The sequence below is a fragment of the Channa argus genome, chromosome 14, assembly GCF_033026475.1.
Source record: "Channa argus isolate prfri chromosome 14, Channa argus male v1.0, whole genome shotgun sequence".
In the NCBI taxonomy this organism is placed as follows: domain Eukaryota; kingdom Metazoa; phylum Chordata; class Actinopteri; order Anabantiformes; family Channidae; genus Channa; species Channa argus.
In genome coordinates, this window is record NC_090210.1 from 13,197,487 (window position 1) to 13,220,962 (window position 23,476).

The following is a 23,476-nucleotide window of genomic DNA, read 5'->3' on the forward strand; positions in this document are numbered from 1 at the left end:
TGTGATCCCAGAGAGCCCAGATCCAATGAAAGAGCACAACACTATACAGTATTGTGTAAAATTTGCTTTTCACTCTGCTCTTCCAATTTGCAGTTTTTGGGTCACAAAGAATGATGCATTTAATGTGCCATCAGTCACTTATTGATATGCTGCTTTTTCCCCAACATAGCGACAGTATAATTTATCATTAATGCCATTTCAGGCATGCCGCCACACCTACATCTATCACTCCAACCCATTATTCATCCACCATCTGTAGCTTATTGGTGTCAAACAATGTTGAGCAAAACAAAACAAACTATATATAATGCAAGAAAAGAGAAGATTGAAATAGATTTTTTTTTAAAAGAGAGACCGAATTTTCAACTTACTGATTTTCAGTGTATAAATTTAATAAGGATCAATAACATAAAAAGATGGGTTAACAATGATTCAAGTTTGTGTTAAATCAATATTTGGGTGGCTAGACAGTCTGCTGACTGTTGGTACTTTACTTTGTCTTGTTGAAAGTGCAGGGAGAGCAAATGTATTCTCAACATTCCGGCCTATTAACTCCAAGTGGACAGCAAAATGTATTACAATATTTCATTTGACAGTATATCAGCCTCATAAAGGCTCCTGTACAAACCAGTAGGTGGCTGCTCTGCATGGCCTCAAGCAGAGGATACAACACTTTAAAGGCTTTTTACCTTTAAATTCAGAACAGGTCCTTTTTCGGCCTGCTTTCCATTCACACATAGACAAATTCCAGTCACGTGAAACTAATATTCATTAGGCTCATTAGTTACATTGAGCTGTGGTGAGAACGAGAAAGTAAACAAAGGTAGGTGATCCCATTGTGCACCTATTCTAAGTATTTCTGCAAATTCCTTTGCAACATGCAACAAATGCACAACTGATACTTGCTATAGGAGGTGAGCTATTATCGAGCCTTTTAGCAAAAATCTGCTTTTTTGGGCCATATTGAGGTCAAATCATCTCTCATATTGTCACTTCGAACAAATTGCTCCAGAGGGTCAAGGCGCAATTGATTTGGTCCCCACCTGACTGTGACTGCTATAAAAACTGAACCAGACTGAATAAGGTATGTTTGAAAAAACCCTTAGTAGAATTTTATCATTCATTGTGATTAATATTCAGTGTGATTAATATTTATTTTATTTAATATAAGTTTGATTTCGCCTTATCCCGTGAGTTCAGGGTCACCTCAGCAGATCATTTGTCCGCATGTTGATTTGGCAGTTTTTACACCAGATGGCCTTTCTGATGCAACCCTCCCCAATTTCTACCGGGCTTGGTACCGGCACTGCACAGCTGGGGATGAGGATGGGCTGTTGGGGATTTAATGTCTTGCCTAGGGACACTTCGGCATGTGGTCAGGAGGAGCAGGGTGCGAACATCCCACCCTATGGACAGTAGGCGGCCACCTTGCCAACTGAGCCACTGCCACGTGCCATAATTGGGAAAAGACTGAGCAGACAAACTGGCCGCTAGTACTAAAAGATCTATGCTGGATGCACAAAGGTAGCAAAAAACAGAAGAGAGAAATTTTAAGAAAATTCGAATGAATAATCATTTAACCAAAATCAGAAATAACAAATAAAATTTTCTTACAAGTTTGCCTCGCAAACATAAACCCAAAGGCACAACACAGAATCCTCAATCCTCAAATTAATGGTCTATAAGAGTAAATTATCAAAACACTTGTTATAGTCATGAATGTGCAGAAAAGTGATCATTTCAGCTCTGCCCGGATACTCCCATCCACCATCCTGTGTTCAGCACAATAAGCTGTTATATAAAGCTATATGAGCTGTACTGTACTGAATTAAAGGAGCTTGAACATAACATTTTAATTTTGTACTTTTTGTCAAAGCCTTTCAAAAGACACTTTTAAAACAGGAGGGAGCATCACCGCAAATTTACAAAAAAATGAGACAACACAGTTTACAGTACTGTCTTTATCTTAACATGGCTAATTACCATAAAACCACAACCCATGGTTAATCTGCATTCAGACCATAACTCCTCACACTGTTTTAGTGACTTTAATACACACCACATTCTCACTCACTCACTCACTCAGCTAAATAACTATTAAATAGATTTTAACAAAAGGTTATGCTAACATACAGTAACTGTAGCATCCATTAACTACAGATATTTGAAGATGCCAGACTCCATTTGTTTTCCTCCTGTCCTTCACTCATATTGTGATCCCTGTTCTCCCTTCATGTCCCAGGCATTACAAAGCAGCTTTAAACTTTCCAATGTAATTTTGCGGTGCTCTTTCATACTGCAAACACACAAACTTTGCAATTCCACTGCCCCCCTTTATACCTCAAACATCCTGCCAACTTTGATACATTTCCTAAAGCAGTAGCCTTAGATGACCTCACATTCTAAGACACTTTCTGCTGCCGCCAGTAACGGCACACGCTTTGAAGCTCCACTGTTCAGCCTACTATCACTACTGCCCAGCGCAGTGAATTTACTATACATGCCCGTAAAAGGTGTCTGCTGCCAAAGATTATGCTGATTACTTCACTCAACTATTAGTAGGTACATTTCAATTTACATTGATTAATAACACCAGGTGGTTAGATGATGGAGCTCTGACAAGCAGCATCGCATTTTGGTAATTTACTTGTTTACTTTTGCTAAATCAAAAATACTTTCCCACAAATGCCTTACTTTTCATTTTCACTTAGTTTGATGTTTGTAGGCTTCTTTCTTAAAATGTGGTTTAAAAGAATAATTGATAAAGTGTTGATTATAGTCTTCCTGCTGCTACCAAGAGTACATCGACAATGAAGACATGCTAAACAATTGATCGGCTCCACACAGCTTCCCTGGAGAAAACCAGGTCAAGTGCTGGAGGGGATATTTTCATTTCAGGCTCTGCAGCCCCTGTGGGCATAGTCACAGTCATGCCTGTAAACAATCAGAGCCACCAGTGAGGAGCTCACACAGTGATAAACAATACAAGATGTGGAGACATGTCTCAGAACTGAGGCTCCGCAGTTACAAATACCCAAAATGTCTCACTGCCTCCTACAAGTTTACAAGCCAACTCAATTGGCTCCATATCAGAAATTGCTTGATCAGTTTGAAATCTTGACTCAAACTTTTCCACAGCTTTGTGTTTAAACTGCAGTATTGGCGATGCCTGGTAGTCAAATGGCTAAGGCACCTGCAACGCAACAAAAACATCTCTTGCTTGAGCCATTGCTTGGGCCTTTGATGCACGGGATAATACTTTCTCTGTGTCCTGATTCCCTGTCTCTAATACTGTCACTGTCAAATAACAGCACATTCAGCTGTTAATCACAAATGGCACAGCAAAGATGTGCCACCAGAAATGGAGTTTAATTTTTGGATACTTGATGTTTAATTTCTTGACACGTCACAACCTGGATTAAGAATTTATTGCATGGAGATGTCCCTGGACTCGCTCTGCATTTGAATGTTACATCACATTCTTAAGTGAAAACATCCACTTGTGACCTGCCAATTAATAGTAACATTTTCCAGATATTACATAGTTTTTTACTATTTCATCTTGATCCCATGAGGCAGATCCCAAAGCTGTCACTACAAACAGGAGTTGTGCCCATTCAAGCTTTCTAAATGCCTGTATTTGAAAACTGTTAAATTCTATTTTTTAATAATATTATTTGGAAGCCCAAAAACGTCTTGTATGTTTATAATGGTATTTAAGGCAAACTAATGCATGCAGACACAACTCTACTTGGTTCCTTCCAGCTGGACAGCAAATTGTGCAGTAGCAGTGAAGAGGTGCTCAGCAGGGCAGATGCCAGTATTGAGCTGGGTTGCTGTAACATTAAACAATTGGTATGAATAACCAATCACTGCTCACAACCTAAAGTTTTGATGACTTCAAGAAATGTTTTAATTACCAAGAGCATCATTGTTTTTCTGTTTAAGGTGACTTCAGCATGAGTGGTTAATTGAAATAGTGATTGTCCAGCTATTCTGCTGTTAACTGAGAGAAGAAAGCCAAAGTAGCTTCAGTTAGCGTGGAGATGCAGCCAGAGATGAACTTACATGACAAGTTTGTTTCTGAATGTCCTGTAAAATGGAACGTGAAGGTAGTGGAGTGGAGACAAAAGGAGACTCAGGTGGAGCCACAGGAGCTCAGCTAAGTTCTTACTTACTTTTCAGTGATAAGAGATAGTTTAACACCATTACTTTCTGTGCAGTTTATTATTTTATTTATTCATTTTTACACGACAAACAGCCAAACATTCTCAAAACCAAGCAGCTGATGCCGTGTATATAGAGCATATAGCAAAAGGCTTAGGCCTTTACATAAGAACAGATCAACTCAAATCTACATAAAACAAAAAAGGTAAATACAAGTATAAATATATATTTACAGATATTTTTGTGTGTCCACATTGCACACCCCAGTGTCATCATCATCAGTCGGATTTTTGGTAATGGCTTATATTGTTATCAGTTTATTAACTGCAGGAGACAAACAAGCAGAGACAGAGGGAACAGCAGGAACATTGTACCCAGTGCCTTTGTTTTATTTTGTCCTTTAAAGGTTTACATAGGCCTGACGATCCCCATAGTGATGTTTCATAATTTGGGAGCTTTGGATACATATTGAATAAAAAAATAAATAAATGAATTTGCCTTCGTAACAGAAAGAAACAATAACTCGTAAAGTAACATTCCAGCAATTAAATGCTGTATTTTTAAGATTTGGATTCTATAGGGCAACATATTATCCAAACAATTGAATGTAGTATGCAGGAATCTGTAGATGCAACAGTAGAGTCTATGCTGCAACTAAATGTGGCATGAGAATATGAAACTGTGCACTCTCGAAAAACTTTCATGCACAACACCACTGACTGCAAATACATTTTCTTTACCTGATATGCCTGTTAAAATTATACACATCATCCTGTAATCATTTTATTAAGAGCACTTCAGACTGAAAGTAGGCCAAGTTCCCTAATGTTATGCCTAACTGTCCATAATTAATGAGGTTTCTATCAGTAATGTGATGGTTTTTGTAGGTGGGTATACTGTGGGTTCAACCTAGCACCACCAACCCGTTTATGAACCAGTAATGATAATTCAGTGATAATAACATACAATACAATGTTAGGAGGTTCACAGGGCATAATATTAGTAGTATAATTAAGCCAAATGTATTGCTATCATGCTATTCAGGTGCCAACTCTGAGTCCTTATCACACTGGGCCTAAATGTAACACATTTGTAACTCCACATTTAGTATGATAAGCATGACAGTGGAGACCTTAAACATAGTATCATATGATAACATCCTACGGTTTCTACTGGTTGCTACATTCAGGATTCGAATGCTTGCAAACCTTTAACACAAACTTCCAAATTGTTTGCAAGGAGTCAACAGTTGATCTGGCTCAGTGGTGGACGGCATGCTGTAAGAGCCCCAAAGCATGCAAGTATTCAAAATATGTGGGGGTATTTTTATGGCTGAATTATTTCTATGAATCTGACAACATTAATGGTTATGTTGGAACACTGTGTCCAGTTCTCCGAAATACATGCCCATGAATTCTTGGCAAGTGCCCCCACCTAGATGTCAGTATATGCTGCATGCCTACATCTTCCACTAAACCCCTGGTTTTCGTGGTGCTCTCAGCTTACCCGTCTCTTGGTCACACTGGTGCTCACATGGGTCCAGGAGGCGTCGTCCGCACAGCTCACTGACCCAGGGTCCGCTGGCATTCTGCTGGTGGTACAACAAGATCTGGGCTGGGTTCAGCCAATCTGATGCATCCAACTGGCTCCCATGTAGCAAAATGAACCTTGATCCTGGAGGAGGACAGAAGGAGCGGGGGATTAGAAGACATAGGAAAGAAGGAATGATGATGCAGAGGGAAGGAAGGAGAAATCCATATAAAGAGGAATTGGAAGAGAAGGAGGAATTAAAAGGAACCAAAGAAGTGAAAGGTAAATAAATACATGCCAAGTGGAGGGAAGGGTGGAAAAAAAAAAAAAAAAAGGACAATGACTCTATAAATATATATTTTTGACCATGCAACTAAAACATCTTCAGCTGAGTTAAAGACACTAAACAAAAAATTGTATTGCTCTAAAGTAAACAGTCAAAAGTATTAGAAATCATTCAAAATACAGTAAAAGGTTAAAACCATAAAGAACCTATTCTAGTTTTGCCTATAGCAGACTTTTAAAGTGTGTTTTCTCTTCAACTCAACAGACCCCTTCACACAAAAGAAACTTTTCTGCTAGAATCTTCACATGTATTAATAGTGGCATACAAATATAGCAACAAGATGGGGTCTGACTTTCTTCACTTACCATTCATTTACGGCTTGCAAATAAATGCTGCTAAACATTATTTTTAGCCAATATGTGTCTCAGAGGATAATGTGTTATAATGTGTCTAATGTAACTGTTTCTTTTCTATTTTAAAGTTGTTTATTTGAGTTTTAATTGCTTTGTTGTTGAAAGGTGCATCATTTTTTTCTTTAATTCTATTGATTTCTGAATGTTTTTTTTGTCGCATTGAAGTTGCCTAGTAGATGTTATTAAAAAAAAAAGAATACTGTATTTGATAACCTTCCAAACCACAGCAGACAAGGCCCTGGTTACCTTATTCCTAAAACTGGCAGCCATCCACTGAGGATCTCTGAATCTGAAGCAACATTCACTGACCGAGCCCTGTCCATTTGATGCATTGAATGCACTGGGCATTTGCTAACCTCAGCATATTTAATGACTCCTTGGACAGCTTACAGTGCCCTAGTTAGTGATGTTGCCTATGATGATCCCTTTAAAACTAGAACACACTCTGAAAATGGCTGTAAAACCGCAAAGATAAAACTTTTGCTTCTATTTTTATACCATTTTATGGTCTATATGATGTCTTGAGTGTGGGTATGCAAGATTTCTGAATTTTCGTCATGAAATTTATTCTAACATAAAAAATTTCTTCAGAAAAACAAATTAGAAACCAAACTTAACTTGAAACAAAAATGAGAACAAAAACAAAAGAACAAAAGAAGAACCTACTATTTTCTCTAAATTAACTTGAAACTGACAAGAGAAAGAAAAATACAGAAATAAAAACTGACTTTAAATTACCCAAAACAAAGGCCAGGCAGCAGAGTGTCTGCTTTTCTAAAAGAAAATAGGCTAGAAAAAACTGATTGCAAGATTGCAGACAAGTGATGTTAATTACTGGATGGTGGGAATTATCACTATAATCCAAATATTTATAAATGTTTCAACAACTGCTGGATGCAAATTTGCTACAAACATTGACGGCACCCTCAGGATGAATCGTAATAACTCTGATGATCCCTCGACTCCCCTCAGGTTATGTGATTTTTGATAATGACTACATACATACTTTACACATTGCCTACCATCCACAGAGTTTGCATTTTCACCATTCTTCAAATTGCATGAGACACTACGTGAATAAAATTTCCAATTTTCTGCAGAAACGAAATAGTACAAGTACAAGTCTTGGACTAAGACTAGGAATGACATGTGACGTAGGTCCTCAGCTGCTATTGGTGTAGGCACAATATGTGCCTCAGACCACTCTCTAGGGATGCCCCTAGAGATAGTTTGAGATGTAATTGGGATATGTCTCAGAGCAGACACAGATGGTAGTAGAAAACCTATTCCCCCAAAATCCAATCTGAGATAATAAACTTGGCAACACTTCTATTCTAGACTATGTCGAAGTCATACATAAAAGTTTGTCCCATCCTTTGTTATGCATCTTGAATAGCAGCAGATATAGTTATCCTGTGTAAGGATGATTTGAAAGGCAAAGAGAAAGGTGTGACTCTACATTTCTGTGCTTCGCAGTATTTGAGGGCGGACACACACGCAGCTGTTGGCATTAATAGATTTTTTTCCCAGTGGTAGAATCCAGATTTCCATCTGATTCACCATGACATCAAATCAAGTCTGATGAGATTGTGGAGACATTTATGGAAACATTCTAAATCAATCCCAGTTTTGTAATTCAACAGGCAAATTCGCTATCTTTCATCTCTCCTTTCAAAGTTCCCTCCCTGGATGCCTCCCTGGAATTTTAATATCTCCATGGCAGGCCAGCGTGTACCACCGGAAAGCTGCAGCACTCCGAATCAAATCAGACCTCCAGATGATAGATGAGTGAACCCAGTCACAGTCTATAATATATCTGGACTGCCAGCTCACTCCTGTGACAGCTGAAAAATGCCAATGAGCCAGCAGGAGTCAGTGCTTGGCCCCTCCGGTGCTTTTTTCTTCTGCAGGTGCTACATTGAAATTCATTAGTGAGGTGGTTCAACACATCGGAAAGTACAAGGTGAAGAGTGATGGAGGGGGTAGTCACTGTGACCTGGCCTCAGTGTGCTGTGATGCTTTGAGGGCACATCTGTTGTGTGGTCTCACATGCGGTACCTGCAGAGAGGGTGGTCGACCTGGCATTTACCTTTGTCTCAAAGAGAGCAAAATAAAAATGCTCAACCGCAAAACACACACTGGGTTTGAGAGATATAGGAAGCTGAACTCCCCAGAGAAGGTAAGGAAAAATGTCAGTTCTCCGCCCCGAGGCTGGGAACTCCCACAAGGGAAAGAGGAGACTAGTGTTAAGCCTTACCGTCAGCGATTAGGTGCTCCGGCACATGTAGGATTACCCGGACTGAGAGGCTGCAGGAGAGGTGAGAGGAGTAAACCAGGCCGATCACGCAGCTGATGACACTGATCAGAGTCAGGGTGGTCTTACAGATGGGGCTTCGCGGGGAACCTGCTGCTGGGAACAATCACAAAGGAAACACAACGATGGAGATATGTTAAGCAGTGACCGCCTCTTGTTCCCCCACAACCCATTCACAACATAAAAATATACGTATGTACACAGCCGCACACACACGGACTGCCAACACAGGGAGTCATTTTACAAACAAGCCAAAAAATGGTTTTGCGGACATGAAAAGGACAGTTGAATCAAAAAACTCTGCAAGCCTTTGGGAGTTTTAGACCCGGCATGGCTCACTGGTACAGAAATAAGGTTTACCTTTGAAGGGTATTAACATCCACGCTGGGATGTAGAAGGAAAAAAAGTGACCTGGGCCTAAAGAATATGATTTAGAGGTTGTTTTGCCACCTTTCCTCTGCTCTCCCAGCCTGCTAGAGTGGGAACGCTTCCCTTATCTCATTTATTGCAGAGTGAAACACAGAAAAGTATTAAATGTGACCCCCCCCACCCCCAATAGCCACAAGGGGCATGCATACATGCACACACGCAAAATCACAAAGTGACCTTGAATACAGCCACTTTGTTTAAAGTGGGTATGTTTTCCCTAACAGCGTAACTCTAGATTGTCACTTTTAAATTACTGCGGCAGAACTTTCTCATTCAAAAGCCGCCCAAGGCGATCCTTTAAACAAAAGCCAGAGTAGAAAGCTGACCTATCGTATTATGTATAAAGCTAGTTTATTTAAAACTCGCTGAGAAAACTGAATGTAGGGCATGATTTCACCTCTTTGTACACAGTTTATATTTTCAGACGTTTATAACATTACAGAAATTATATTCTGTGGCTATTCTATGAAAAATTAGATTATTATAATACTGTCATCGCTCTGTCATGATTCCTCTGACTTGAAGAAATACTTTTGTCATGTGTAATGAATCATCCTTTCCTCTGGATCTAAACAACACTGCCCAGGCAGTTGCAGCCACTTTATTCTATTCTTAAACCTTGCTCTAATTAAAGGTGTTGGCTACACATCTGAAAGCTTTGCCGTGTTTGTGACACCTGCGCACATAACGGAGGAATAATTGGCTTGGAGGCATTATAAAGCCTCGTAACGCCTTCTGACAGCAGCTATTATTTTGAGGGCATTGTATCTTTTTTCTTTTTTGCTTTGTCTCTCATCCACACCCCATTACTGTACATCAAAGCTGCAAGGACATGGCATGCTGACAGATAAAGCGTGCTGCCCCACTTCACGTCGGCGGCGCTTGCACAGGATCCTCCTTAGAAATAATATTTGTGTGCAAAATTATTTCAAAATATGGTGATTTTCGTGTTTGAAGGTGCTGTCACTATGAAAATACTCCACACCGAAAACCTCAGATCTCATCATCTTGTTTCATTTCAGTCAACAAGATTGTATGCAGATGCACTGAGATCAGATTTACATGCACACAACCACTCTACACATACCTATGCAGTATGTACACACACACACAACACGGCATGTACAAAAACGATGTGTTTTCCTTAAGAGTCAAAGTTACGAGCACACACACACACACACACACACACACACACACACACAACAATGGAGCCATCCATCTGCTATGTGCACTGTAAAGGTTAGGTGTCATGCGTCGTGTTGATGGCAATGCCATCAGACGGCGGAATAAACTGTCTGTAGGTGTATGAGTCCTCCTTACCCCCTGAGCCCCACGCGCTGTTGGCGTTACCATTTCTCATACCTCGACTCCGGCGACGACTGCGGTTTGGGTCGGTGTAAAAGGCCAGCTGAGGCTCACTGTCTGCCTCCGTCCCAGAGTCCCCATCTGGGTTCAAGAAAGTTGAACCCGCTGTTGGATTCACACACAAAAATAAACCTCTAATGAAAAAAAAAAAAAAAAAGTTCTGGACCAGTGGTGGGGGGAATTATATCATCAAGTTGGCATCACAGAGATGGCAGGGAAAGGGCAGCCTGAATGGTAGATGAAACCGCTGCTAGAATCAGTGTGGCTACAGATCAGAGCATAAGCTTTTTCTTCAATCAATAATTGAAATGTAGGCTAATGGGAAAGGAAACCCTGCAGAAAGTTAATGGTGTCTTGCATTAAAGAAAGGTTCGAAAACAACTTTTATCTTAAGCCTGCTGGTTTAACATTGCAGACAACTTTAGATTTAGACTTTGATCCACAAGAGTGCATTAATACAGTTCTTTGAATGGACTGATAGCATTTTCACACAGCATGGTACCGACTCAACTAAACTCTACTCGCAGATGTAGTACTTTATTAGTGTTGCTGGTAATACATTAAGTTGTTCCTTAAAACCCTCAAATGTTTGTCTTTTACATTGACCTTAGCTCTCCACAACTGAAGAGAGCTGATATACTGACAGAGGTGTGAGTTGAGCAAATTTAAAACCTCACTCCTTTTACAAGATAAGCTAGAAAAACAATTATTGTGTACGGAAGCAGTACTGGAAATGTTCCTCGAAGTACAAATTTAAAAACTTCACTTTAGATTACAGGACCATTTTACATTTGAAGTGATAGTTGAAGTCGAAGTTATTGCTCAAAATTATTTTGTAATGATCAAGTGCTATATTGTGGGGCTTTGGTACTTGTGGAAAAGCACCGAAGTAAATGGCCAACAGTTTTTTACCAAACAAAAATTATTTATTTGAGAATAATCCCTGTTACTGCAAAGTCAGAGCAAATATGGACTGTGCTTTTAGTAAAGTATTATTAATTTAAAAACTATAATGTGCTATATGATACAGTAGCTGCATGCTCCTCTCTTAGATGCTCCCTTTCTGCCAACGTCTCTATAAAATGCAGTTTTAAAAATGCAGTGAATAGACCAAATCTATCCACTTCTTGCATTGCATTAATTAAGTGCATCAACTGGTCCTGTTAGTAACTGAGAGTCCAAGCATATTAGCAGCTACATTGTCAAGCTGTTTTCGCCCTTTTTATGCATTTTTACTTTAATACATGTCGAAGGTCAAAGTTACTGCTACCAATTTCAAACAGAACCCTGCATGAAATAACAACTTTAAAAACAATCGGCTGAGATTTCTAGGAAACGTACTTGCTGCTTCTTTTCATCTGAGATTAAATATAAATCTATGACTGCTACCTAATTCACATTCAGTTCATATTGCCCTAAAATTGTGTTGTTGTTTCAGATCAGTAACACAACAGTGTGCTATAATGTTCTTACTGTCTGTGAGGTTGCCCATGGAAACATATGACCTTCATGTCATGAGATGTAAAATTAAACGCTCTATATTTATTTGTAATGACTATAACAAATCTTGCCAGCCGTCTTTGACATGCACAGACAGAAATATTTTAATGCTGTACTTTTTTGAGGCTTAAAGTTGCTGTACATGGCATTTGTTAGTGTCTTATGGCGACTTTTTTTGTTGTTGTAACTCTTTCAAGACTGTGCTAGTGTTATTCAGCCTCACTGTTGTATAATAGTATACATATATACATATAATATATAGTTGACTTTTATTCATGTTTTGTTATATATTTTATGTTTAGAATATCTAGCAATATGTATTATGTATTTATTGAGTAATTAGGCTATGTATCAGAGGTTAAGCTTGTTTTGATGATATACTCATTATATATTCAATAGATCAACGGCTTTTGGCCTGTCCCTTCAGGGGACGCCACAGTGGAACCTGTTCTGAAATGAGTTTTACACAAGATGCCCTTCCTGCCGCAACCCTCCCATTTTGCATCCCAAGCCAATGCTCTTCCACTGAGAAACTGTGTTTTCAGTCAATCACTGAAGCTCCTGCTGTTTAATATGATATCTCAAATTACAGGTATAGTATGTAACTTTGTTTTTCTTACTAGAAATATGCTTAAAAACTTGCAGAGAGGTACTGTCGACACATCCTATGAAGTCAGACTCAATGAAAACCACTGGTTCACAGCCTTTCGGTTAACGTTAACTGCTAATAATGCTAAGTTCACTTCTGTTATACATTTTGACTTGTAACCAGTCCAAATTCTATCTTTTAATGACTTTGTGTGTATGCAAAAATGAAAAAATTTGTAACACATTTATTTTGTATTGCAGTTTCACAGTGCTTTCTTTAGTAAAGTTCTAAACTCAAAAACTACATGCTGGGTGTTTCCTGAAGGAACCTGTTAGCTATCTGTCACACTAGAAGCAGCGAGGACAGAATACTTACTTATAGTACGCTGTATTATGTTACTTGGTTTGTAGTATGTTACTACAAACATTGAGCATTTAGAAAACTATAGATGGAATGAAATGGGATGAAAAAAAAGATTAAATACAGCTAATCACACACAACACTATTGGATATAGTGCTTGCCTGGACAGTACCAACATGACTCTGGCTTTTCAATGTCTTTGTTAATAACTTCGTTTTATGTTGAAGATTACACAGGCAAAAATAAAAAACATAAATGCTAAAAATGTGATAACAGTTTTCTTTAAAGAAATAATCCCATTCACACTCTTTAATGATTATCCATTTTGGATGTCTTTGTCTGTCATTGAAAATATTCCATTATGATCTTAGGGGGAGGATTGATATATATATAGAGAGAGAGTGCAAATCTCTTGGATAAACAATTTGCTCTTATAATACAATATAATGCATTTAAGCTGGGTGTGTTTTAGAGGAGGCATTAGCTATATTTAGAGGGCATGTATTGAAGCTCATCCTACAAGTGTTAGTGGATTGCAAATCACAAAGTCTGTGTCTTGCGTGTGTGTTGGGGTCCATCAAAGCTGCAAAGATTTGCTGCGTCAGCAGGATACATGACAGTCAAAATAAAATTCATGCTAACATTGCTCAGTGACAAGAGCTTTAAAAATCCTAAACCCAGACACAGTGTTTGAATAAACTAGAGAAGATCGCTCAGGAACAAAGCCGGAATAAAAACACATTTGGCAACATTGTCAAGGTGGAAAACTGAGAAGGACATTTTGGTGACAGCAGCCTCATCACTTTTTCACAATGTTAGTTTTTACAAGAATATGAGCTCTAGATATTAATGCTTAGTGTAAATATTATTGGCAGCCATCACTCTCTGACAGCAACGATGTTACCTTGACTTCACAACTGGGATGGCTTTTTTCCCCTTTCCCCCTATGGCACCATTGTTTTAGCAGCATGTCACACAACTAATTTAATAGTAAAGCAATATTCACTTCACACTTTCCTCCTAGAAAAATGTTTACCAGCAGGGAACAAAGCCTTTCAGAACATTATTCAGAGAGCTTTCAACACTCAAAACAAATAAGATCTCTACGCACTAAAATGGGAAAAAAGGAGCCACTTCTTTCAGCAATGACATGTAATTTAATACATTTAAATTAGAAGAAATAAGTAGACTTTAGTTAAAGATCCATCATGCATTTTCAGAAATAACTGTGATTTAGATTTTTTTTCCCCCATGGTTGGTTTTTAGGTGTTACATTTGTTCTCAGGTCAGAATGATGTAGCACTAGTAACAATAATGTACTTTATGCAGAGTGAGGATAAATACATATGTTGTTTCCATAATAAGGTATAGAAGCAAACACCTTAAATTAGGACTAAAATGACTAATAAAGTACAGTCCATTTGGACTCCTCATCCAGCTTTAGTGCACCCAGTATATTAGTGTTACAAAACACAGGACATTGAGAAGAGAAACACTAGTTTATTAGTTTAAAATGATTAGTCAGTGTTGTGTATTTCAACCTGCCCTTTTCCTAATATTTACCACAGCCACTAAATGTCACCATAACCATTGGCTAATAGTAGCTCACAGCTGACATTCAATGGCATGATAACACAATAAGAGCTGCAACTCTGTTGAACACCAGATACAAACAAGAATTTAACCTGTACCAAGCCTATATGATGACTTTTATCTATAATGTAACACATATTTCAAGACCTAAGAGCGTGTAAGTCTAGGCATTGTGGTTGTTTCATGACATACAGATGAGTTTAAATGACAGAAAGGAGCTGATATTTTTCTAACTACAGTGTAGGGTTACAAAAACATATAATAATGTAGAATGAACAACGTAAAATGGGACAATCTGAATATTTGCACTGATGAAAAGCAGACTTTTAAATCTGTGCCCCTGAGTTTGGACACAGATCATGTAAGAGTGCATCATCTGACTGACTGAGCAAGTTCTGTGAGAGTAGAAACAAAGTTGAACCTACAGAACTTAGAGACAAAATGTCAAAGCAACAAAACTGGATATTAAAAATCACCCAGTATTGAAAAACTGTCACGTCCAGGCAGGATCGATGGCATGAGCTCGAAAACACCATTTGTAAACCTGGGGCAGCTTTGTGTAGTCTAAAGGCAAACGCATACAATATGTTTTTACTTTAATTAGGTAAGTGCTTTAAATACTTCTAAATAATATTAAATCTATATGAAAGCATTTATTAATAAAAAACAGAGATTACAGTAAACTATAGTGGAGATTTGGGGAACAGAATGTTTTTGGATTACAGCTTTCTGGCTCATTCCTTATAACTAAATATTCAATTGTATAATTAAAACAATGTCAAAACATAATAAAAAAATAGATTTTGGCAGCGCTTTGTGATAACTTAAGGCCGATTGCTTTGTTCAGCAAAATGAGTAGGCACAAAATGAAAAACTATTCAAAATGCAAATGATATACAAAAAGCATTTTGGCTACTAAAATTTACCAGAAAAAAAAAAGCAAGTTAGACTTAGCCATACTGACGAGATACCAAAGTGGATAAGCAAATCTTCTTTTCTTTTCGGCTGCTCCCTTTCAGGGGTCGCTACGGCAAATCATGTGCCTCCATCTAACCCTGTCCTCTGCATCCTCTTTTCTCACACCAACTAACTTCATGTCCTCTCTCACTAAATCCATAAATCTCCTCTTTGGTCTTCCTCTAGACCTCCTGCCTGGAAGCTCCAACCTCAGCATCCTTCTACCAATATATTCACAGATTCTCCTCTGAACATGTCCAAACCACCTCAGTCTGGCCTCTCTGACTTTATCTCTGAAACATCTAACATGAGCTGTCACTCTGATGTCCTCATTCCTGATCCTGTCCATCCTCGTCCCTCCCAAAGAGAACCTCAACATCTTAAGCTCTGCTACCTCCAGCTCTGCCTCCTGTCTTTTCTTCAGTGCCACTGTCTCTAAGCTGTACAACATAAGCCATATGTCTATGTTAAAACGTTAACCAATCACACTCAACATCCAAAACACTATATCACCTAAGAATCTTTATGCTACCAGGCTGGTGGCCTGGCTGGTTAGCACTGAGCTCACAGCACTGTGTGCCCACGCATATCTTTACAGAGCTGATAGCAATGTCATAAACACAACGTTTTGTCAGAACTACAGTAAGATGGTCTGCCTCCACATTCATTTCTTATTCCATAATTTGAGGCATTTTCTACGTGAAAACCTGAAAACCTGTCTAAAAAGATTGTGTCCATATCTACATTGTATTGCATCTCCCCCTTACAAATTTCCATTCAGGTCTATAAGAACTATAGATTTTCTGCAAAGTCATAGTCAAAGTCAATTATAGTTCTGTTTAAACAAAACCTGACCTTTATTTATTATTTCTAAATTAACAAAACTAATCATTTCAACACTAATTAAATGCTTGAGAGCCTAGAATTCCTGTTGAAAACAGGACAACAACTGACTACAAAAGTTTAATCTTCAGTTTATTAATTGTATTAACTTGTAGACTTATTTCCAAGCGAAGTCAGCCTGGTATAAGCACATCCTTCTCCAACTGGACTCTGGACATTCTACACAATAAACCACAGTTTATCAGAATACACACTGCCTCATCCGTCCCTCTCTCCCTAAGCACTGGGCTGTGTGTTCTCTGATATACTCCGATCCTCTACTGACGACTTCACTCACGTTTTATGGTCAAACTCCATAATCAGATTTGCAGATAACACAATGGGGGTAGCACTGCTTCTGTGTGACTGAGCCCACCAGATCCAGGTTATCAGCAGTGGTTAGAAAAGGGATAGTTGGTAAACAAGTAGAGCTCAGGTCTCGAGTTCACCCCCAGTATCTACATCCATGGGGCCATGGTGGAGAGGGTATCCAGCTCCTTGGCTTTAACATCTGTGATGACCTCATCTGGTCACTGAACTCTTCTATTCTTTTTAGAAAAGCGCAACAGTACGTCCGGTGGAGACTGACTAAACTCATTTGTTTTCTCACGGTAGCTCATAGATTTTTATTTCTGCACCACTGTCAGTACCTCCACCAACAGAACCTTCAGTGTAGTAGGGCAGCTCCTACAGCTCCGAACGCAGAGCAGGTGGTGAAAACTGCCCAATGCATCGGCAGCACTCGACTGTCCCCCCACCAAAGGACATCTATCAAACATGCCTGCACAGGGCAAAAGGCGTCATTAAATACTGATCATTAAAGATTGTGCAATGTACCCAACACCTGTCTGGCAGTTGTTACAGAAGCCTCTGCTTTCACACACAGTCAGAAGGAGCTTCCTTCCTGAGGCTGTAACACTGCTGAACTGTAAAGCACAACAATAATACACTACTGTGACCCCAATTACCTTGTGACTTGTGGAGCTTCTTAACTTGCTTTGTTGGATGGTCCATCACTATACTCCCCCTAAGCCACAGTACCTGTACAGTTTATGTGAATATTGCCACTGTTTGCACTTCTGATTAGATGATTCCTGCATTTCATTGACTTAAACCTGTACTGAGCACAAAGCTAACGCACTTGGATCTAATCTAATGTTCAGTGTTCTAAGGTCATATCTAATATTAAATAAATGTTAAGCTATTGTTTGTACACAGTTAAAAAACAACTGAGCAAAAATCGATGACATCAGATCAACCCAACTAAATCACCTGTTATTTGTGAGATATTCTATTTGAATTTTCAAGTTCACAACTACAGGAAATGAAGCTTTTACTGTAAGTGGCTCTCTGAGCACCTGAATAGAGCAGGGCTGTCAAGGACAGCTTTGAGGCTGCACGAGTTTGAGAGAGGAGAGAACATAAAAGAAGTGTTGGGTACATCGTAATACTTCTACAGTAGAATAGCTTAAAGTGGTTCAAAGTGCAACAGCATGTCTGTCTCAGTGATGTACAAGAAGTAAAGTATTTTCAGAAACAGTTAAGAGAAAGTGTACTTTACAGCTTCAAATGTGAGTGCAAGATGACCTATCACAGACATATGCAGCTAAAATTTACTGAAATAACATTTAGATGAAAGTCAAAATGAAATAAAAACATTTTAAAATTTTGTAAAAAATGTGTATCAGCCATAATTGTTCACTATATCAAAGTTTTTTCAAATTAGATCTTTTTCAAGTTTTTTATTTTTTTCCAACTTTCAAAAAAATAAAAATAAAAACTTGATGGTATCAAAGGGCTCAAAGGTTCAGCTCGGTACTTACGTGCAGTTAAGTTTCATCCCAGAAGCTGAGATCTCGACTATTTCCTTCAACCCTTCTCACCAGGATGGCACTTGAAATGTAATGGCGTGTCCCTGCCTGGCTTACGGAGGAAAACCAAAGTGTCTCCTGAGGAATTAAGACTAAATCTCACACAGCAGGTATTTGCCAGCCATCACTATAAAACAGGATTCAAAAGGTTCTGCGCTCAACACTGACATTAAAACAGACAGGCCTCTTTGATTATCCACTTTGTTTACAAAGAAGAGTAGCACCAAAAAAGGTCTCGTGCTCCTTAATTCTGTAAAAGTTGAAAGATGCACAGATTTGTGATAGCAGTGTGAACATTACCAGCAACTTTCATGAGACTGTCCTGTACAACTCTGAGGGTCCTTTGAACCTGCTGCAAAAAACAACTCACAGAGACTTATTACAGTTCAATGACAGGGGCGGCTGTAGCTCAGTTGACAAGGCAGTCATCCACGGACCACAGGGTCAGTGGTTTGATCCCTGCTCCCGGCTGCACGACTAAGCATTTTTGGGCAAGAGACTGAACCCCAAGTTGCTCCTGTCAGGTGAGCATCGCCATCGGAGTGTGTATCAATGGGTGAATGGGAGTCAACATTGTAAAGCGCTTTGGATAAAAGCGCTATATAAGTGCTATATTACCATTTAGCATCTAGAAGTTCTATGAAAAATAATAAATTCAAACAGTATTTAGAGGGTCAGGGTTGATGGTTTAGGTAGAAGCAAATGACTATCCCACACTTCTACTCCAGTGTTTCTGGTGTTATTTTAACCATGAGAACATTACGTACATGACATACTTTTTTTACTTTAACATGTTTACTTAACATGTTGATATTTTGCCTAAACCCAACCCATATGTGTTTGCGCCTAAAGCCAACCAAACAACTATTTTTGCTCAGTAATAAGTCCATGATGTTTATTGACAATCTGTGTTTAAGGCAGGTTATTCTATTTTTTTCTGTGTTTAAAACAACTGCAGATTGAGTGAAACATGGAGCTTTAGAGCCCTAAATCATCGAACATCTGTTTGCATGTTGAAAAAATGGTTTGAGTGCTCTATTGATGCGTATGGATCAAGTAACGCAGGAGTCTAGAATAGCCATCCCTGCAAAAAAACGTAATTAGCGCACAGATTTTTGTTTCTTCTTGAAACCCCAGCGTTGAGCAGCAGGGGAATATTTAATAATTTACAACAGTATTGTTAAGGCAAAGAAAATGTAATAATCAAAGATGAGTTCAAGGAGTGTACCAGTAATTACTTTACAATGTGTTTGGTTATTAGGATAAAAATGATAATCACAGCTAATATATATAACCCACAGCTTTCAAATGCTATTAGATTAGATATGTTTTATGTTCTGGACTACAGTTTAGGTTACAATGGGCATTTATAAAAAGTAATTTTGAGGTTTGAAGTTACTGTTGAACAACTGAGAGGAAACACAATCAAATCAAAACCTTCAACCCATATGAAAAATCCAACCACAAAACCGTGTGAAGTCCTCGAAGAGCTCAGAACAATGATTTGGCAGCCCTCCCCAGTTTTTAATTGTTGTTTTAATTATCCTTTGGGAGTGCGAAATGATTCTACGGTGCAAGTGACGAGACACTTTTTTCAGCTAGGTACCAAACAAGTGTGGGTGACTGCAATAACAAAAGAGGCTCCACACAGAGACAGCAGCTCTTCAGCATACATATTGCAACACCCCTTATTGATGTACAGTGACTTAAAGTTCAACCAAATGCAAAAAGTACTGCAAATCAAGTCAACCATTAGTAAGACAAACTCTTTTTGATTTTCATACATGTATATTGCTGACATGGTCCTATTTCCAGATTGAAAGATCATATTGGACAATCATAGAACAAAGTGCCAAATCTAACAAGTTTAACATGTAATGTTCGGCCAATTTAATTGTTATGACACCATTCAATAGGCTGTTGTTTATGAGCCAAGAATTATGAGTCAGTAGACAAATGTCCCATGAGGTTCAGCAGGTAAATAAAGTCCATGTAGGAAGAAGGTCAAAGCCGGTTGGTGAATGTACAAACAGAGGACTTGATGTGGCAAACAACTGTTCATTTGCCACTTCAAATTGAGTAAATACATTTTTTACTTCATTATTTTACCCCAAATCACCATCTTTCTGTGAACCTAATCTAGATGTCTAAACACAACCATGTAGTCATAAACGCAAGCACATTGGCTTTTGCTTTAGAAACTGATGACAAAACAGCATTTTGTGAGGTTGTTACTATACAGCTTTTATAAGCCAGATCAGTGCTCCAGAACCATTGCATGTGATGTGTTTGGGGGGATGCAATCAAACAAATCTGTCCAGCAATCCATGTTACTTTGACACTTGGAGACCAAACATTATGCTCTCAAGGACAAGGCAGTGGATTATCTTCATAGGAGATGAGCTGAACAGACAAGCGCTTTAGATCACAACCTCAGCTATCACTGCTGCCTTGTTAACTGCAATAACAACAAAAAAAAAAGAAAGACTTGAAATGGCAGAGGATGTAAAAGGGCAATTGTTGGAAAGTGCATCCCCATGGTATGCAATTTAAAGAGAGTCCAAAGTGCAAGCAGTAAAAGACTACTACAGAGGAAACTTTTAAGGCTTTGTGTATATCTGGTAAACAGCTTCGATGGTGCTGCTGCAATGACAGGCAGCTTATCTAGCTTCACTGCTCAATGGTCTATTGAGCAATGTGGTGAAATGATTAATTACATCAAAGCTTGGGCGCTCAATACAGGCTTATTTGAACAGTTTTGTGATGGCACGAATAGAGAGCACCAGCGACTCCTTTAGCACACTAAGGTCCAGTTGCTGTCGATGACCAAGGCCCTAACTAGTGTATATCAGCTATGGTAGTTACTAAAGTTTTTTTCTGAAAAAGGGGAATCACTTTACAGAGGAAGACTCGCCTGTAAAATTATCCTAATTGTGTGATGTTTTGCAGCTCAACCTTTAATCTTTGCTTCAGTCAAAAACATCTTCTTTGAAAGCAATAATGGATTCTTGGATAAAAAAAGCTTCAAAGGTCAAACTGCAAGGGCTGAAACACAATGGATGATAAAATATTTTACTTGCATTGCTATCTGAGCGATCACGTGTCAACTTAAGGCAGAATAGCAAGAACTTTCCACACCAGCACCGTTCCATTGACTGAGGCTTGTCTGAGGCTGGTTTTTTAGCACCCATCACCAACAAAGTAACTTTCTGCAGCCAACTGGAGTTAAAAGTACAGATGTAGCCATTGAAGGTTTCCTATTTTTAACAGAAAGAAGAACTTGTACAAGTCTAAGTTTTAAAAAAATCCACAATTGACGGAGTTTACGAAGCCATGACCTCTTTTTTCCACTTTTTCTCACTGCACTCATTCCGCCTTGGTCTGTCAGCTGAGATTTATTTATTATTACAGGCTACAGTGTGTCCAACATGTAGTTCGGTGTTATTTAATATGGTTTATTCTAAACTAATCTGATAATAAAAACTAATTTGAAGCCGTTTCTACAGAATGATCTATGGTTAATAGACAATCTCTGGACAAGAGACGAGCCAGCGCTGTAAGAGTGACAAACTCACTGGGCAGAGGCCGACACTTTCAGTAGCCACATCTGTAAATCACTAATAAATATACAATTACATTATGAAGGTCCAGAGTCTCAGTAATTGCATTTCAGGTTGTAAAAGGTTTTTTATTGCTTTGTGATGCCTTAGCATGGATCTAGATTCTCACATTGTATATAGTGAACTGTTTGGGTTGCAGTCTGGTCCAACAAGTTGAAAGGTTGGGAAACAAGCAAAGAATCAAAATGGGTGTCACATTCGTATATTCTTTAAGGTATCATCAAATAAGACTAAGTGTCACACAACTCATACTCAGGATTTTAACTTACAGGAGGTAAAGGAATTCACAGTTGGCAAAAAATTGACCTGCTTCTCTGTTAATTACAAAGAAATTATCCACCTGTTCCTCAATAATAATCAAGGAATACTGATGGGGGTCCACAGCCCTGGAGCGACACCACTAACTCCCTCTGTCACTGCTCACTCCCATTTGGCAAATTTGGTAGTTTTATAGTTGCTTTGAAAGTAACTCTGGGGACCATTAAATGCCCTGACATATGGACTGAAGAGAGGCACTTTGGCATCTTCAGCAGAAAGGGAATGATTCATTACCTTACCTGCCTTTGCCTCACACATGCAGAAGTTGTCCACGGAGGACAACAATAGTTCTGTTCGTGCATATTTTATGACAAAGATGAAAATAGGCGACTGGAAACGCCAACAACAATGACTCAAAACTGCATGAAGCACATCTAATTGCCTGCTTAGACAGGCTCATTCCTATGCAGCTAGATATAGAGAGTACTAACCTGTGGGCATTGAAATTTCAAAAGCCGTGGGTACATGTGTGTTTGTGTGTTGGTTGAGTGCATTAGAAAACAAATAAGTCTATTTTCATACACCAAACTGATACAACCGATGCAGCTATTATAATAATTTCATAGGGAATTGTTTCCTTCGTTTGGTTTCTGGCTTCATATTGTGCATTTCAAATAAACAAAATCTTACAAAATGAATTAGGAGGACATTTCCTTCTTTTGTGTGGAGTAGTAGTGTCAGTGGGTTGTTTAGCTCAGATAGAATCAAGCAGACCAAGGATTTGTCCAGATTCTCAGAGGTGAAGTTACACAAAGAGCAGCGGATAAAAAATACAGACAAGGGGCCTATTAGAGGATGGCAACAAAGATCCAAAGCCTCTAAAATGCTCCGTAAAGAAAGATATGTTTGAAATAGCTGATGGACCGTAAGGACAGGATCTTGAGATTCTGAAACACAAAATGTAGCATGCAGGTGCATTCTGCAAATGAGACCGCCTACTCAGCAGACAGTGACAAAGGGCGTTAGGGCATTGAGCATCTTTTTCAAAAACTATTGAGGAATTGAAACTCTACTTTCAGTGCGCAACCAATCAATATTCCGACCTTTTGCCTCTAGGCTTCACAATTTAAACATATGTGTACATACTTGGCTATAATATCACCTTAATCTTAACCCTCTATTCATATAAAGTGGGATAGAGTTGTCCATTTACCATTTTTTGCATTTCAGCAAAACAAGTGGTGTTAGACGCTTGACAACATAGAGCCCACCTAAAGGCTAGTTGGCATCAACATAGCTGCTAAAATAACCCCTAATGTATTAGCTAGTGTAGGTATACTA

The 23,476-nt window shown here is 38.7% G+C and overlaps 1 protein-coding gene across 6 annotated transcripts in view; it reads right to left on the bottom strand.

The window, feature by feature from the left end:
• The window catches only part of astn1 (astrotactin 1), a 391,153-nt gene that overhangs the window by 267,937 nt on the left and 99,740 nt on the right, over positions 1-23,476 (bottom strand). For 2 of the 6 annotated variants that reach the window (XM_067474372.1, XM_067474377.1), the window contains exons 6-8: positions 10,460-10,609; positions 8,654-8,803; positions 5,674-5,841 (exon numbers count right to left, since the gene is read on the bottom strand). In XM_067474372.1, the coding sequence (XP_067330473.1) occupies positions 5,674-5,841; positions 8,654-8,803; positions 10,460-10,609 (468 nt within the window). Of the gene's footprint in view, positions 1-5,673; positions 5,842-8,653; positions 8,807-10,459; positions 10,610-23,476 lie in introns of all 6 variants that reach the window. The other 4 variants (XM_067474374.1, XM_067474373.1, XM_067474376.1 and 1 more) reach the window with 4 other exon arrangements.